At 32.6% G+C, this 16,691-nt stretch overlaps 1 protein-coding gene across 4 annotated transcripts in view; it reads right to left on the bottom strand.

Moving 5' to 3' along the window:
- SI (sucrase-isomaltase) overlaps positions 1–16,159 on the bottom strand; it is a 99,004-nt gene extending 82,845 nt beyond the window's left edge. For 2 of the 4 annotated variants that reach the window (XM_082839049.1, XM_082839050.1), the window contains exons 1-8: positions 16,027–16,159; positions 13,127–13,244; positions 12,149–12,285; positions 10,411–10,528; positions 10,008–10,117; positions 3,060–3,211; positions 1,700–1,871; positions 168–267 (exon numbers count right to left, since the gene is read on the bottom strand). In XM_082839049.1, the coding sequence (XP_082695175.1) occupies positions 168–267; positions 1,700–1,871; positions 3,060–3,211; positions 10,008–10,117; positions 10,411–10,528; positions 12,149–12,285; positions 13,127–13,244 (907 nt within the window). In that variant the 5' untranslated portion in view covers positions 16,027–16,159. Of the gene's footprint in view, positions 1–167; positions 268–1,699; positions 1,872–3,059; positions 3,212–10,007; positions 10,118–10,410; positions 10,529–12,148; positions 12,286–13,126; positions 13,245–16,026 lie in introns of those variants that run through there. The other 2 variants (XM_082839051.1, XM_082839052.1) reach the window with 2 other exon arrangements.
- Positions 16,160–16,691: the final 532 nt, after the last annotated feature.

Genomic DNA, 16,691 nt, shown 5'->3' with positions numbered 1-16,691 from the left:
AAAAATCCATGTCTCACTAACTACAAAACATGCTTATAATAATTTCACCTTCTAAATCAGTAACAACAAAGTTTACTCTGGTATACAATACCTATGATTGGAATAAAGAAAGTAATTAAAACATTTCAAGTCTCATTTAAATATATTATCAGATAAATTACTCTTACCCATTGCATTGCTGTTCATTAAGAAAACACCAAATGACTTTCCAGAAGTATCTTCAATGCACATGAAGAATGTTTGATGGCCATATAAATTATTATTATTCTATAAGGCATAAATTTATTTAAAATAAAAAGATTATACACTGAAAATGGACTTTATGGATTCCAATTTATTCTTATAATTTACTCTTCATATTTAACTTACTCCCATACTCCTATAACAATTTTCTCTATATAAGTGCCATATGAAATATTGTAGCACAAAAAACATTGAACATATTTTAATTATTAATACATTAAGATATAAATATATAACTATATATTATACTATTAATAGTTTACTTTCCTTTATGTTTTATTATGATTAAATGAGTTTTAATAAGATATTAATCAGCTATACTTCAATTTAAAAATAAAGCTGTCTGTGATAGGGTAATAGCATGCTTATCCATTATGTCTCATGTATGCCCAAGGTATTGCAGGGAATTCCAAAATGATGTCCACCCTCATAGAACTTTTGCAGTACAGTGGTTGAGAGCTGATGAGTAGATGAAGTGGTGGAGGAAAATTGGAAATCAACTTAAAAAGTGAAAGAAGAAAGGCTTCTTGACTGATTGGGTATGGAAGTTCAAAGGAAAGATGTATGAAAATAGCTATGAGGTATTTATTAGCCTGGTGTTTATTATAGACAGTGATGCTGTAAACAAAGATTGGCAAAATTTATTAATATTTTTGTATGAAATGAGGGTCTTTAAAACAATAATTCACATTCATTTTGAGGAATGAAAGAGCATCAGCATTTTAAAAATCATTAACATTTGACTCAAAGCAATCATGAATGAATAAAAAAAGAGTTTTTTTTAATGGTATGGTCTTTGTCCCGAAGAGTCACATATTCTAGAAGTACAGACAAATGTATATACAAATAATACACTGTAATGGTTATCATATTAAAATATGAATAAAGGGTTAGAAAGTAAAGATTAATTCTGCATGGAGGAGTTTGGGAAAAGTTATTATGAGGTGAAACCAACCGAACTATCAATGAATTGTATAAATGATAAAGAACTTCAAGGTTTAGCACGTACAAAGAGAACCAACCTCTTGTGAAAATATGTGAACTTAAGAAAGATGATCATATGTTATGGTAAAGGAAAAAGTGGGTATAGATGCAGGACACGATGTTCAATAGACAGGCAGACACTATATCATACGAAGCCATGTAGAACAAGGTGTTTGGAATTATTCTTGTGCAATAACTAACCCTGGATAGGTTTAAGTACAAGAGTGGAATGATAAAGTATAAAAGTGAAAATCAAAAGAAAACATTCATAAATTGGAAATATCTTTTTAAATATTCATAAAATCAGTTGGTCACTTATTTATTTTAGGACTTTGATATCAATCCTCACCCCTAAAGTAAACAAGCTTCTGGAATGTGTATCACTGACATCAAATAAATGATGGTTTCAAATAGGCTAAAATTATCCTCAAATATACCTGTTTTATCTATAACAAGAAAGAGAGTAGCTTACATCACCAGGAAGTTGATCCCGAGTAAAAATTGGCCATGTTTTCCAATATAAATCATGACGAAATCTCTTATGAATATGTTCCCCAATACCATAAATATATTCACTGGAAAGTCTGGTTGAGATCTGTAAATACTGGTCAGAGTATACCAGTGGACCAATGCTGGTGTCAAACCTGTAGTATGAAATAAATAAATAAATGAGCTAGAAACATATAAAATGTTCTACTAAATACAGGTCTATATTATCATCCAGAATATTTCATTTTAAATATGTCAGTCTTTAGCTGTGATCAATTCTTAGTAACACATGAATTTTATACCATAACCAGAACTTGTTAATTCCATCAACACAATTTGTTTCATCATCAGCAATATGATTCTTCACATGCATTCTCTCCTTTTATCTTCACCAAAATCCTAAAGCATAACTACCATTATAAATTTCATTTCACAAACGATACAAATTGGACAAATTTATTCATGTTTTCAAGGTTGGCAGCAGAGCCAAATTTCAGACATAGTTCTGCTTTGCTATAGAGACAGAGTTTTAAAATACAGTACTATACTGGTTTCTGCACCTCTAATATATATATTAAAATTAAGTTCAAAATTATTTTTCCAAAAACAGAAAGGTTATATGTTTTATGCATATCAAATATATACTATGAGAAATGTTAAACAGCATTTCTTTTGTGATTTAACATAAACTCAATCACAAGTTATTAAAATATATTTACAGAAAATAATTGCTGAGATTCAGTCTTGACAATTGTTTAATTAACCTTTCTTGGAGATTCAAGAGCTATAATCTTGAAAGTTATTAAATTCTTTGCAACAAGTATCCCTCAAAATACATTTATAATGAAGGCATTCAGGTAATATTTAAATTAATATATGTATAGTAATTTAAATTTATTATATGTTAATATATACTCAATTTAATTTCATACATATATATGAAAAATCCTCTAATTGTACTATGGAAATTCATCACTCTCTGCTTAGTAACTATTTGACACTACAAATTGACAACAGAATATGATAAATACTGGGGAAAAGACACAACAGGAGTTTTAAGTATGCAAAAATATAAACGAGGCTTAGATTGTATCAGTGATGCTCTTCACCTTCAACTTTGGTTGGCCCTATTTCTATACTTTCATTCATGTTCTTGTTCCTTTCTTCCATGAGAAATTAAAATCCCTTTAACATAATCTTTAAAACATGTACACCCACCCTCTTTTGGAAGGAAATTTAATCTTTCTGAAAATGTCCTAAAATTAAGACTTTCATAATTCTATGATAATATAATAAAAGTGATCAATTATTTAAACTTTTATTAATATAAAATAATTACTTACAAAAGTCTATCATTGCTTTTTCTATAAACTTTAATGCTAAATGGATTGTCTATAACCTTCACATCATACAATGTATCAGAAGCTGCAGTTCCACTAAATTCTTTTACAAACTGATGAGGAACTTCATATCTTCTATTATTTGGATCAGTAATCTGCAAAGATTTTGAAAAATTAGCATTATTTGATTCAAAACTGTTATTTAATTTTTCAATTCTGAACTAAGTATTAAATGCGAGTTCTAAACACGAAATAATAAATTTAATAATTTTATAGATGAGCTATTAATCTAGTCATAAACTTAACTTTAATATTGCTGAATGGATATGTACAGAATAAATTGTAAAAGAATTAATAGAAGTAGTTGGTCATAATGGTACTAAATCAAATAAAAATTTTTATTGACCAATATAAAAAAATGATAGTATTACTACATATTGATTCTTGAATACTGGGATTTTGTAATTTAGTTATCCTTGTTACATTTCAGTGATCACCTGCTTAAAACTCCTGCAAGAATTTTGAATTTTGTTTAAAATAAAATCTTAATTTTTGTGAAATTGTGGCTAAAAGGTAATGTACAAAGGATATAGTGTTTTCACTGCCAAATCCAAAAGACGATACTAATAAGCTACTTGGTAAAATAATAGCAGAAATTAATTTCTTTACAATCATGACTACAGCACTCCCTCTTGTGAGAACACTGGAATCACAACTAATTAATGAACAGTCATCAGCAGGAAGACATTGGAACTCACCAAAAAAATACCTGACATCCAAAGACAAAGGAGAAGCCTCAGTGAGATGGAAGGAGGGGTACAATTACAATAAAAATCATATCCCATAAGCACTGGGTGGGTGACTCATCAACTGGAGAACAATTATACCACAGAAGTCTACCCACTAGAGTGAAGGTTCTGAGCCCCACATCAGGCTCCTGAGCCTAGGAGTCTGGCAATGTGATGAGGAATTCCCAGAGAATCAGACTTTGAAGGCTAGTGGGATTTGATTGCAGAACTTCAACAGGACTGAGGGAAACAGAAACTCTACTCTTGGAGGGCACAAACAAAGTAGTGTGCATATAAGGACCCAGGAGAAAGGAGCAGTGACCCCATAGGAGACTGAACCAGACCTACCTGCTGGTTTGGAGGGTCTCCTGCAGAGGCGGGGGGTGGCTGTAGCTCACCATGGGGACAAGGACACTGGCAGCAGAAGTTCTGGGAAGTACTCCTTGGCATGAGCCCTCCCAGAGTCTGCCATTAGCCCCACCAAAGAGCCTGTAGCCTCCAGTGCTCAGTCACCTCAGGCCAAACAACCAACAGGGAGGTAACTCAGCCCCACCTACCAGCAGACAAGTGGATTAAAGTTTTACTGAACTCTGCTGACCAGAGTAAAACCTAGCTCTACCCACCACCAGTCCCTCCCATCAGGAAGCTTGCACAAGCCTCTTAGATGACCTCATCCACCAGAAGGCAGACAGAAGAAACAAAAAGAACTACAATCCTGCCACCTGTGGAAGGAAAACCACATTCACAGAAAGAGAAACAAAATGAAAAGGCAGAGGACTATGTACCAGATGAAGGAACAAGATAAAAACCAGAAAAATGCTAAATAAAGTGGAGATAAGCAACCTTCCAGAAAAAGAATTCAGAATAGTGATAGGGAAGATGATCCAGGACCTTGGAAAAAGAATGGAGGCAAAGATTGAGAAGGTGCAAGAAATGTTTAACAAAGACCTAGAGGAATTAAAGAACAAACAGACATAGATGATCAATACAATAACTGAAATGAAAAATACACTAGAAGGAATCAATAGCAGAATAACTGAGGCAGAAGAATGGATAAGTTACCTGGAAGGCAGAATGGTAGGCTTCACTGCCATGGAACAGAATAGAGATAAAAGAATGAAAAGAAATGAAGAGAGCCTAAGAGACATCTGGGACAATATAAAATGCACCAACACTTGCGATATAGGGGTCCCAGAAGGAGAAGAGAGAAAGGACCCGAGAAAATATTTGAAGAGATTATTGTCAAAAACTTCCCTAACGTGGGAAAGGAAATGGCCACCCAAGTCCAGGAAGTGCAGAGTGTCCCAGGCAGGATAAACCCAAGGAGAAACGAGCCGAGACACATGGTAATGAAATTGACAAAAATTGAAGGAAAAGAAAAACTATTAAAAGCAACAAGGGAAAAATGACAAGATACAAGGGAAATCCCATAAGGTTAACAGCTAATTTCTTAGCAGAAACTCTACAAGCCAGAATGGAGTGGCATGATATATTTTAATGATGAAAGGAAAGAAAAACTATTTTCTTTCTAAAGGAAAGAAACTGCAACCAAGATTACTCTACCCGGCAAGGATCTCATTCAGATTCGATGGAGATATCAAAGCTTTACAGATTTGATTTACATCAAATCTCATTCAGATTCGATGGAGATATCAAAGCTTTACAGACAAAGCTTTAGCAAAAGCTAAGAGAATTCAGCACCACCAAACCAGCTCTACAACAAATGTTAAAGGAACTTTTCTAACTGGGAAACACAAGAGAAGAAAAGGACCTACAAAACAAACCCAAAACAATTAAGAAAATGGTAACAGGAACATACATGTTGATAATTACCTTAAAATATATGGATTAAATGCTCTAACCAAAAGACACAGATTCACTGAAAGGATACAAAAAGAAGACAAATATATATGCTGTCTACAAGAGACCCACTTCAGACCTAGAGACACATACAGAATGAAAGTGAGGGGTTGGAAAAATATTCCATGCAAACGGAAATCAAAAGGAGTAGAAATACTTATATCAGATAAAATAGACTTTAAAATAGAGAATGTTAGAAGAGAAAAGGAAGGACACTACATAATGATCAAGGGTTCAATCCAAGAAGAAGACGTAACAATTATAAATACATATGCACCCAACATAGCAGCACCTCAATAAATAACAGCTATAAAAGAGGGAATTGGCAATAACACAAAAATAGTGGGGGACTTTAACACCTCACTTACACCAATGGACAGATCATCCAGACAGAAAATTAATAAGGAAACACAAGCTTTAAATGACACAATAGACCAGATAGATTTAATTGATATTTATAGGACATTCCATCCAAAATCAGAAGATTGCACTTTCTTCTCAAGTGCACATGGAACATTCTCCAGGATAGATCACATCTTGGGTCACAAATCAAGCCTCAGTAAATTTAAGAAAATTGAAATTATATCAAGCATGTTTTCTGACAACAATGCTATGGGATTAGAAATCAATTACAGGGACTAAAACATAAAAAACAAAAACACATGGAGGCTAAACAATATGCGGCTAAATAACCAAGAGATCACTGGAGAAACCAAAGAGGAAATCAAAATATATCTAGAGACAAATGACAATGAAAAAACGATGATCCAAAACCCATGGGATGCAGCAAAAGCAGTTCTAAGAGGGAAGTATATAGCAATACAATCCTACCTCAAAAAACAAGAAAAATCTCAGTCTAACCTAAACCTAAAGGGACTAGAGAAGGAAGACCAAACAATACCCAAAGTTAGTAGAAGGAAAGAAATCACAAATATCAGAGCAGAAATAAACGAAATAGAAACAAAAAAACAATAGCAAAAATCAATACAACTAAAAGCTGGTTCTTTGAGATGATAAACAAAATTGATAAACCTTTAGCCAGACTCATCAAGAAAAAGAGGGAGAGGACCCAAATCAATAAAATTAGAAATGAAAAGGAAAAGTTACAATGGACACCGCAGAAATACAAACATCATAAGAGACGACCACAAGCAAATTTATGCCAATAAAATGGACAACCTGGAAGAAATGGACAAATTCTTAGACAGCTATAAGCTTCCAAGACTGAACCAGGAAGAAATAGAAAATACGAGCAGACCAATCACAAGCACTGAAATTTGAACTGTGATTAAAATCTTCCAACAAACAAAAGTCCAGGACCAGATGGTTAAAGTGAAATCTATCAAACATTTAGAGAAGAGCTAACACCCATCTTTCTCAAGCTCTTCCAAAAAATTGCAGAGGAAGGAACACTCCCAAACTCATTCTACAAGGCCACCATCACCCTGATACCAAAACCAGACAAAGATACTACACAGAAAGAAAATGGCACGCCAATATCACTGATGAATATAAATGCAAAAATACTCAGCAAAATACTAGCAAACAGAATACAACTCCTTAAAAGTGTCATACACCACATCAAGTGGGATTTTTCCCAAGGATGAAAGGATTCTTCAATATACACAAATCAATCAATGTGATACACCATATTAACAAACTGAAGAATAAAAAACATATGATCATCTCAGTAGATGCAGAGAAAGCTTTCGACAAAATTCAACACCCATTTATGATAAAAACCCTCCAGAAAGTGGGCATAGAGGGAATCTAACTCAACATAATAAAGGCCATATACGACAAATCCACAGCAAACATCATTCTCAATGGTGAAAAACTGAAAGCATTTCCCCTAAGATCAGGAACCAGACAACGATGTCCATTTTCACCACTATTATTCAACATAGTTTTGGAAGTCCTAGCCACGGCATTAAGAGAAGAAAAAGAAACAAAAGGAATAAAAATTGGAAAAGAAGTAAAACTGTCACTGTTTGCAGATGACATGATACTATACATAGATAATCCTAAAGATGCCACCAGAAAACTGCTAGAGCTAATCAATGAATTTTATAAAGTTGCAAGATACAAAATTAATTCACAGAAATCTCTTGCATTCCTCTACACTAATGATGCAAAATCTGAAAGAGAAATTAAGGAAACACTTCCATTTATCATTGCAACAAAATGAGTAAAATACCTAGGAATAAACCTACCTAAGGAAGTAAAAGACCTGAACTCAGAAAACTACTAGACACTGATGAAAGAAATCAAAGATGACACAAACAGATGGAGAGATATACCATGTTCTTGGATAGGAAGCATCAGTATTGTGAAAATGACTATTCTACCTAAAGCAATCTACAGATTCAGTGCAATCCCTATCAAATTACCAAAAGCATTTTTTACAGATCTAGAAAACGAATATTTTAAAATTTGTATGGACACAAAAGATCCTGGATAGCCAAAGGAATCTTGAGGGGAAAAACAGACCTAGAGGAGTCAGATTCGCTGACTTCAGACTATACCACAAATCTATGGTAATCAAGACAATATGGTACTGGCACAAAAACAGATCAATGGAAAAGGCCCAGAGATAAACCCACGCACCTATTGTCAACTAATCTATGACAACGGAGGCAAGGATATACAATGGCAAAAAGACAGTCTCTTCAATAAGTGGTGCTGAGAAGACTGGACAGCTACATGTAAAATAATGAAATTAGAACACTCCATAACACCATCCACAAAAATAAACTCCTAATGGATTAAAGACCTAAATGTAACACCAGACACTATAAAACTCTTAGAGGAAAACATAGGAAGAACACTCTTTGACATAAATCACAGCAAGATCCTTTTCGATCCAACTCCTAGAGTAGTGGAAATAAAAACAAAAATAAACAAATGGGACGTCATGAAACTTAAAAGCTTTTGCACAGCAAAGGAAACTATAAACAAAATATAATGACAGCCCTCAGAATGGGAGATAACTTTTGCAAACGAATCAACAAAAAAAGGATTAATCTCCAAAATACATAGCTCATTCAGCTCAATAAAAATAAAAAACAATCTAATCAAAAAATGGGCAGAAGATCTAAACAGACATTTCTCCAAAGAAGACATACAGACGGCCAAGAGGCACATGAAAAGCTGCTCAACATCACCAATTATTAGAGAAATGCAAATCAAAACTACAATGAGGTATCACCTCACACCGCTTAGAATGGGCATCATCAGAAAATCTATAAACAACAAATGCTGGAGAGGGTGTGGAGAAAAGGGAACCCTCTTGCACTCTTGGTGGGAATGTAAATTGATACAGCCACTATGGAGAACAGTATGGAGGTTCCTTAAAAAACTAAAAATAGAACTACCATATGACCCAGCAATCCCACTACTGGGCATATACCCAGAGAAAACCATAATTCAAAAAGACACATGCACCCCAATATTCATTGCAGCACTATTTACAACAGCCAGGTCATGGAAGTAACCTAAATGCCCATCGACAGACAAATGGATAAAGAAGATGTGGTACATATATACAATGGAATATTACTCTCATAAAAAGGAATGAAATTGGGTCATTTGTAGAGATGTGGATGGACCTAGAGACTGTCATACAGAGTAAAATAAGTCAGAAAGAGAAAAAGAAATACTGTATATGAACGCATATATGTGTAATCTAGCAAAACGGTACAGATGAACCGGTGTGCAAGTCAGAAATAGAGATACAGATGTAGAGAACAAATGTATGGACACCAAGGGGGGAATGTGGGAGTGGAGGGTTGTTGTGGTGGGATGAATTGGGAGATTTGGATTGACATATATGCCCTAATATGTATAAAATAGATAACTAATAAGAACCTGATGTATAAAAAAAAATAAAATTCAAAAAGAAATCATGACTAGAAGTGATATCAGTAAAAAGAACTAGAGAGTGTGTCACATTGATATAGAACAATTAACATCTTTCTCAAATTAAATTTTAAACTAATGTTTTATCACAGTCTTTAGTTGAATAACAAAAATTACTAAAGTTTTTTGAGTGTTTATTCTCAGGACACTGTACCAAATATTTTACATTGACTATATTATTAAATTCTCCAAAAACTACTGCCAGAGAAAAATTTCTTATGTTATATTTGACTAGACTGTCTCATAGAAGTGGAGTAAAGAGTCTAAACTAGTTCTTTGCTTTGGAATAAATATTTATTAAGAGGGAAATGTCTTGTTGGGGTGAAAAGTCTATTCATAATGTGTTTTATTAATAACTTTTCTTTAGAAATCTCAAAGACCAAACCTTGAACCGGAAACGCTTGGGTGTCTGACTTTGAGTTGTGAGGAGAACAGTGTTAATGTCATTTCCAAATAGTGTTGGTGAAGGTATCCTGTTTAATTTGGCTTCAAGTCCTTAAAGAAAGAAAAAATGTTTGCATGAATTATGACTTTATTTACAAAGATTAATAAGTATTAAATGTTTTCACATTTTCTAATTTTCTTTCCTGTCACATATAATGACTTTGTTTTTTCATTTGGAAGATACAATCATGCAAAAAATGTCCTTAATAAACCAAATTGAACATTTTTGTGTACATATTTCCCATTTGATTTTATTTAAGATATCTTTCCAAAGAAAATTTTTAAATGTACATTTTTCATTCAACTTAAAATATGTTGGATCATCATGATAGAATACTTCTCACCAGTATTTGTTGATGTTGTTCCCTCAGCATTATAGCCATGGTTATCTACGAAGAAGCACCAAGGAATAACAGAATTATTCCATGGCCTCCAGCAGCAACCTCGAGCTGCACAAAGTGTCTGATAAAACATTTATTAAAGGAATCATGGGGTTAGTATTGATATCATATGGGTCAATCTCTACTTTTTAAACATACACTCATTCCAATAAATGTCTGAGTGAATGTTTAAAAAAAATCTTATTTCTTCAAATATATAATGTGCTAAAATATCATTTATCCTTTTGTTCCTTTCACTTGGAAGAAATATAAATATTTGATGAATTGAATTAATTACACCCTATCAGAGACTGATGTTCTGAGTTGTGATTTATCAAATTTACATAGCAATACACATTATTGTAAGCTCATGTTATTTTAAAGGTTCCTGCCCTCTGGATAATTACAGTCTATTCTGTTGTCATGTAGTCAATGCAGAAGAACTAAAATATTTATTGTGTACCAATTATGTATCAAGTTGAAAGTGAGGCTATAAAGATGAAGATATGGCCCTAAACTTAAGTCTACATAAAATGTTTAAGGTAGTTATTTCCAGAAAATTAGTAGTTCAATATGATTTAAACTAGTTTGTGCCAGTTGTTGCAACATCCAATGAATAAAGTAAAATACTAAATTCTCAATAATTTTATGATCTATATGGAAAGTTTATATGAAGTGGAAGAAAAATTATATATGTTTATAGTAAAAGTTGAGTCACATGGTGCTGCTGTGTGTTAACAATGGTATAATCAAAAATCTATTTAATATTTAAATTTATTAGTGTGACATGTTTTCATAATTTGAATGCTTGTGAGCTTTTTCTTCTTGGCTATTTGTCTTGAAAAAAATGTTAAAAGCCTCCACTTTCACCAGCTGACGGTATACATGTTAACTTCTCTCCTATTTTTAACATCAAATTAAAATGGCATCAGGTACACATACACACACGCGTTCACCCATACACATGCAAATATGTATATTGCAAATGAGAGCAAATAGGAGCTGAGCATTTTGGAGGGTCATTACCTAACAGAATCTAAAGTATGTGTGACTTTTGATATAGACATTGCAAAATGGGAATACATACACACACACACACGTACACACACACAAACACACACACACACACAAATTCACTCATTGACATTTTAATCCCATGCAAGTCATGAAGACCAAGGGAGAGTCAAGGTTATGTGAATCCATTCAGTTACACTTAATTTTCTCCATTTGAGCCTCTTCTGCCCAATTACCAAATAATAAAAATAAATAATTTTTAAAAATTAGAAGAATCAACGTTACTTAGTTTTCCACAGACTATTCTTAATGTTATCATCACAAATACTTTAATAGAATGTAGGTATCTTTCTCAAATGTTCTATATTGTCAAAGGTTATACATTTTTTTTAAGAAGTAGATTGGAGAGGATAGAATTTCATGAAGATTTATAGTTTAACAATAGCTTGTTAAGCATGGGAAAATATTAACTTGTTAATTTGAATTGAAAGGAAGTACAGAAAAGCAAGCTCAGTAATTTCCATTATCTCTCATCTGTTCATACATAAATACAATAAAAAGAAATGCAGCCTAATTAATGGCTAGAGTTTTAAAAATATGGAATTGATCCAATATTAAATAATTATCTTAATATAATTATCATACTATATATCTATTCATAAAAATATTAAAGACTTTTGTTGCAGACCTGTGTTGGAAATTGTTCTGGAATGCAGTTTATTCTCTCATTGATGAGATCATTTAGCACACTTGGACATTTTCCTGAACCAGGATACACAGTGGTTGTGTGAATGGTAGCAGGGGTTGAAGTAGAACCACTGACTTCTGGGAAAGAAAAAGGTCAATAAAAGAAAACATCATTTTAAATTAATTTTTCAAGTAACAAATACATTGAAAGTATTCAAAAATGTATATATAATGAAAATTAACATAAACTTTGCATTTAAATAAACCCCACAAATTCAAGTCCTAGTCACCAAAAGGGAAAGATCCAAATGATATTTAAAACTGTCAAAGCCCTGTTGACTGTTCCTTCAGAGAATCAAAATACATTCACAGGAGGTCCTGAGGTAGATTCAAAAGGAAACAAAATGTATATTCCCACTGTGCTTAAAAATTGCGTTTTAGAGATGAAGAAAGAAGGTGGAGAAACACGGATAGAAATATTCAGAAAAAAAAGATAAACGTTTCAAGCCTGTTTCATTCCTGCTACCTGTTTTCTCATACAACGTCTCTCTTCTTAATAAAAAATTAAGCCTATGACAAAGAGATTATCCCCCTAAATTTCCCCCCCGCCTCCCTGCAGGTATCTGAAACCCAGAGCAAAACCCCACTAATGAGATTTCCTACTAGTTAGAAGAACCTCACTGGTAACTATAGATGATTATTCCACTGTTCATTAACATCCTGATCCTTTTGCCTCTTTGCTATGTCTTAAGGAACACAATATGGGGAAGGCCATTAATATCAAAGGACATAGATTCCTTAATTAAATGATGCTTCATTGAAAAACCTGCAATATAATGGATAGAAAAAATTGGAGTAATTGTGTAACGTACCTGAGACCTTTCTTCATCGCATATAGATTACTTTTCAAAATCCATAATTATTATGTAGTAAACTTTATCTCAACCTCACTATAATAAGTATTTTCAACATTATTTACCTTCAACAGCAGGTGTCTTAGTTGCTAAAACAGCAATTAGGGCAATAGCTATTATTGTAACTATAGCAAAGAGGACAATCAGAGAGATTTCTAATCCAGTAAATTTCTTCCTTGCCATCTAAAGAAAGAAAAGGAATATATGTTTGAAATGTAGAATATACAACTACAATAAGTGACCATTATTAATATAAAATTATACATATTTGGGTTTTTTTTTGTCTACTAAGCATAACACAAGCAGAGCCACAGACAGCTCTATCAGTTTATAATCTAAAATAATACACATTGGCAAAAGTGTAAACAAAACATGCAGTTTTAAGTAAAAAGAATGAATTAGTGATGCACATTATAGTAGTACACTAAAATGAAAATACAAAAGGAAAAAGGTCTCCAAGTAGGTGCATCTTGCTCTCTCATTTTAGAACATTTTTTCAAGTCAAAGAAAGCTTATGCTTGCATTATGTTCCTTAATTCCACAACAATTGTATGAAGGAGATGCTGTTATTCATATTTTACTCATTAGGAACTTCAGGCTTAGAGAAAATATTATATTTTTCAAAGTCAAGAAATCCAGTTCTTCATACTATAACTATTGCGCTCCAATTCCAACAGTGCTTTCTTATAAGGATATTGTGGAAAAGAATATAAATATAAATATGTGGTAAAGAAAATAAATATAATTATATAAAAGAATACAATACAAAATGTTGTAAAATATATACACACCACACACACACACAGATATATATATACACACATACATATGGTATACATTTAGAAGTTGTTTCTTAAAAAAATAAAAAAATTAAACTACATGCTCTCCAAGTTCCACCCTTAAATAGCAAATAAAATATACCAAACTCTCATATCAAAAATATATATTCATTTCAGATAACATTATGCATCTGAGTTAGCATCCAGAGGTGCCTAAATGTAGGTAGGGAAGAGCTATTCTCTAGTAATTATCTTAAAACTTATTTGTTTAACTTAGTTTTGACCATACATCTCTTATCTCTCCTAGTCTTTAAGTTTCCATGGCTTTTCTGTATTTTATGTTTTTATATGTTTTAATTCAATGGCATATACCTAGATAGAAATTCAGAATTTTCACAGTAATTGCTCTTATAGATTGGATTGCTGGTTTTAAAATAAAATTTTTTGCCCTCTCATACCAGTCCCTCCTCCTGTAGCTATCTATGTCAGCTCACATACTCAGTTGTTCCAACCTAAAAACTTCTTTTCCCTCTTTCATATCTTTCTACCACATTAACTTATTCAACAAGTCCTGTTGATTCTACCTCCAGAATATTTTCAGAATTATACCCTTTTCTTATCCCCACCAATGAAATATCTTTTTTTTTTGAATAACATGTCTTCTTAGTAAACACTGTTTAATCTTTCTTCAATTCTTCCACATTTGCTCTTCTGGGTTAGTTCCAATTTATGCCCAGTTCAAGTGCCATGTCATCTGTGAATGTTTTCCTACTTTCAGAAGCAGAGTTTATCTATCCTCTTCCCATTTTACAATAGCACATAGTATATCTATTGCAATTATTTAAACATGTGTTAATTTCCTCCACTGGATTGTTATATTCCTAATAGCAAGAATCATGAAAGTAGTTCAGAGTCTGACATCGAATAAGTACAAGCTCAATTTTTAAAATATACCTTATGATTGAATATTTAAAGATTAGCATTCAATTTTAGTGTATGATTTCCTGTTATAGATATGTAAACTGTTTATTACATCAGGAATCTTCAGAGAACCTGAATGAATGTAAGCTAAATTTAAATAAAGCTACATGATCTAAGCAGTTGTTTAGAAAATGAAACCCAGTTGCTCAATGTTATGTGAGAAACAACACAGTTGCATTTAATGTTTCACTTTAAATAAGTTTAACTATCACTCAAAGTAATTTCACTTTGAGATCAAAAAGCCAATAAAAAGGATTATGCATTTCTTTTAAGGGAAATCTAAGAAAAAGTGCACATTGTCCTGAAGCTAACCCTCTTTAAGCTAAAATAATCAGAATAAAATTAATGTACCAAAATTAAATTATTCATATGAGTACTTATAAATGATCAGTACTAAAGCTGTTCATATGCTGTAGGTGGTAATTACAGTGATCGTATTTTGGATCACAGTAATTTTAAGCAAAATATTTTTGGGGAAATTATATACTGATGTCCTTTCTCTGTATATTTATTTTCAAAATGAGTAATACTTTATTAGATGCTAACTTGACTGATCTTTAAAAGATCAGATACAGGGCTTCCCTGGTGGCGCAGTGGTTGAGAGTCCGCCTGCCCATGCAGGGGACATGGGTTCGTGCCCCAGTCTGGGAGGATCCCACATGCCGCGGAGTGGTTGGGCCCGTGGGCCATGGCCCCTGGGCCTGCGCATCCGGAGCCTGTGCTCCGCAACGGGAGAGGCCACAACAGTGAGAGGCCCGCGTACCGCAAAAAAAAAAAAAAAAAAAAGATCAGATACAAAAGATTAAATGCTTTATAAATGTAGCATTCTATTCTGCATATATATATTTTTTAAATAAAATATATTTAATCATACATAGAGTATTTCTTTACATTTCAAAATATTTTTGATCTTTATTTTCATCTATATAGAGCAATTCAACTAAACTTGCTATGATTCTACTTGAGTCTGACAAAAATTTTAATGAAGAGCTGGGCAAAGAAAATATTATCTTTAAAGAAATTTAGAAATGTTTTTTCCTGTTTTAGTACAAGGGGCTATATATTTAAAATGGCAAATGAAAATATGTTATAGTTGCTATTTTAAACAAGTGCAGATAGACAGGAATATTGCTAACATGAATTAAAGGAACACGCAATTACTTGGAAACACAAAAGTAACGAAGACATATGATTGGTAAACTTACCTTATTTCCTAGTCTGGTCTTTTTGCTCTGCTGTACCAGAGTTGGGCAAGGCTGCCAAAGTAATGATCAGGGAAAACTGCTCAGCTATAAATTGAGCTACTCATAATGTTTTATTGCACTCTCACCAGCCTATCAGTATTTAATAAACTTCTGCTAACATGCAATCTAAAAAAACCTTAATCCTGAAAACAGCTTGTGTAAATATCTCTCTCTGGGAATCTAGTTAATTAATAATTGTGCTCTCAGATGCTCTTTGATTTCTGGAAGCTATGAGCTAGCTTAAGAACATAAAAGTACTTATTTATATTGTTTTTTTCTCTTTTCAAAATTGTATTTCTTCTACTATTTGGATGTTGCTTTAATTACTATTTTATCTCATTGTGTGAAATTTAAACTCTCACTGGAAAGTGGAAACATATTTGTAAGCTAGGGTTTGAAAAACATTTGCAGAAACTAACAATTAGCAGATAATATTTCATAAAAGGCAATTATTAAATAAGTTATCTCCTGTGTCTTATTATTAATCTTAAGGCTGAAGAACTGACAAAATCCGTAAGAATGAAAGGTAAAAGTAGAGCTATATAAATAAATAATACAGAAATAAAATCAACATTTTATTTATCTATTTATTAGTTATAGCACTAATTTTATTATCAAAAATTATA

The sequence above is a fragment of the Leucopleurus acutus genome (assembly GCF_964270905.1).
Source record: "Leucopleurus acutus genome assembly, chromosome: 5".
Taxonomy (NCBI): domain Eukaryota; kingdom Metazoa; phylum Chordata; class Mammalia; order Artiodactyla; family Delphinidae; genus Leucopleurus; species Leucopleurus acutus.
The sequence above is the reverse complement of the archived record's forward strand: the minus strand, read 5'-3'. Positions and strand labels throughout refer to the sequence as shown.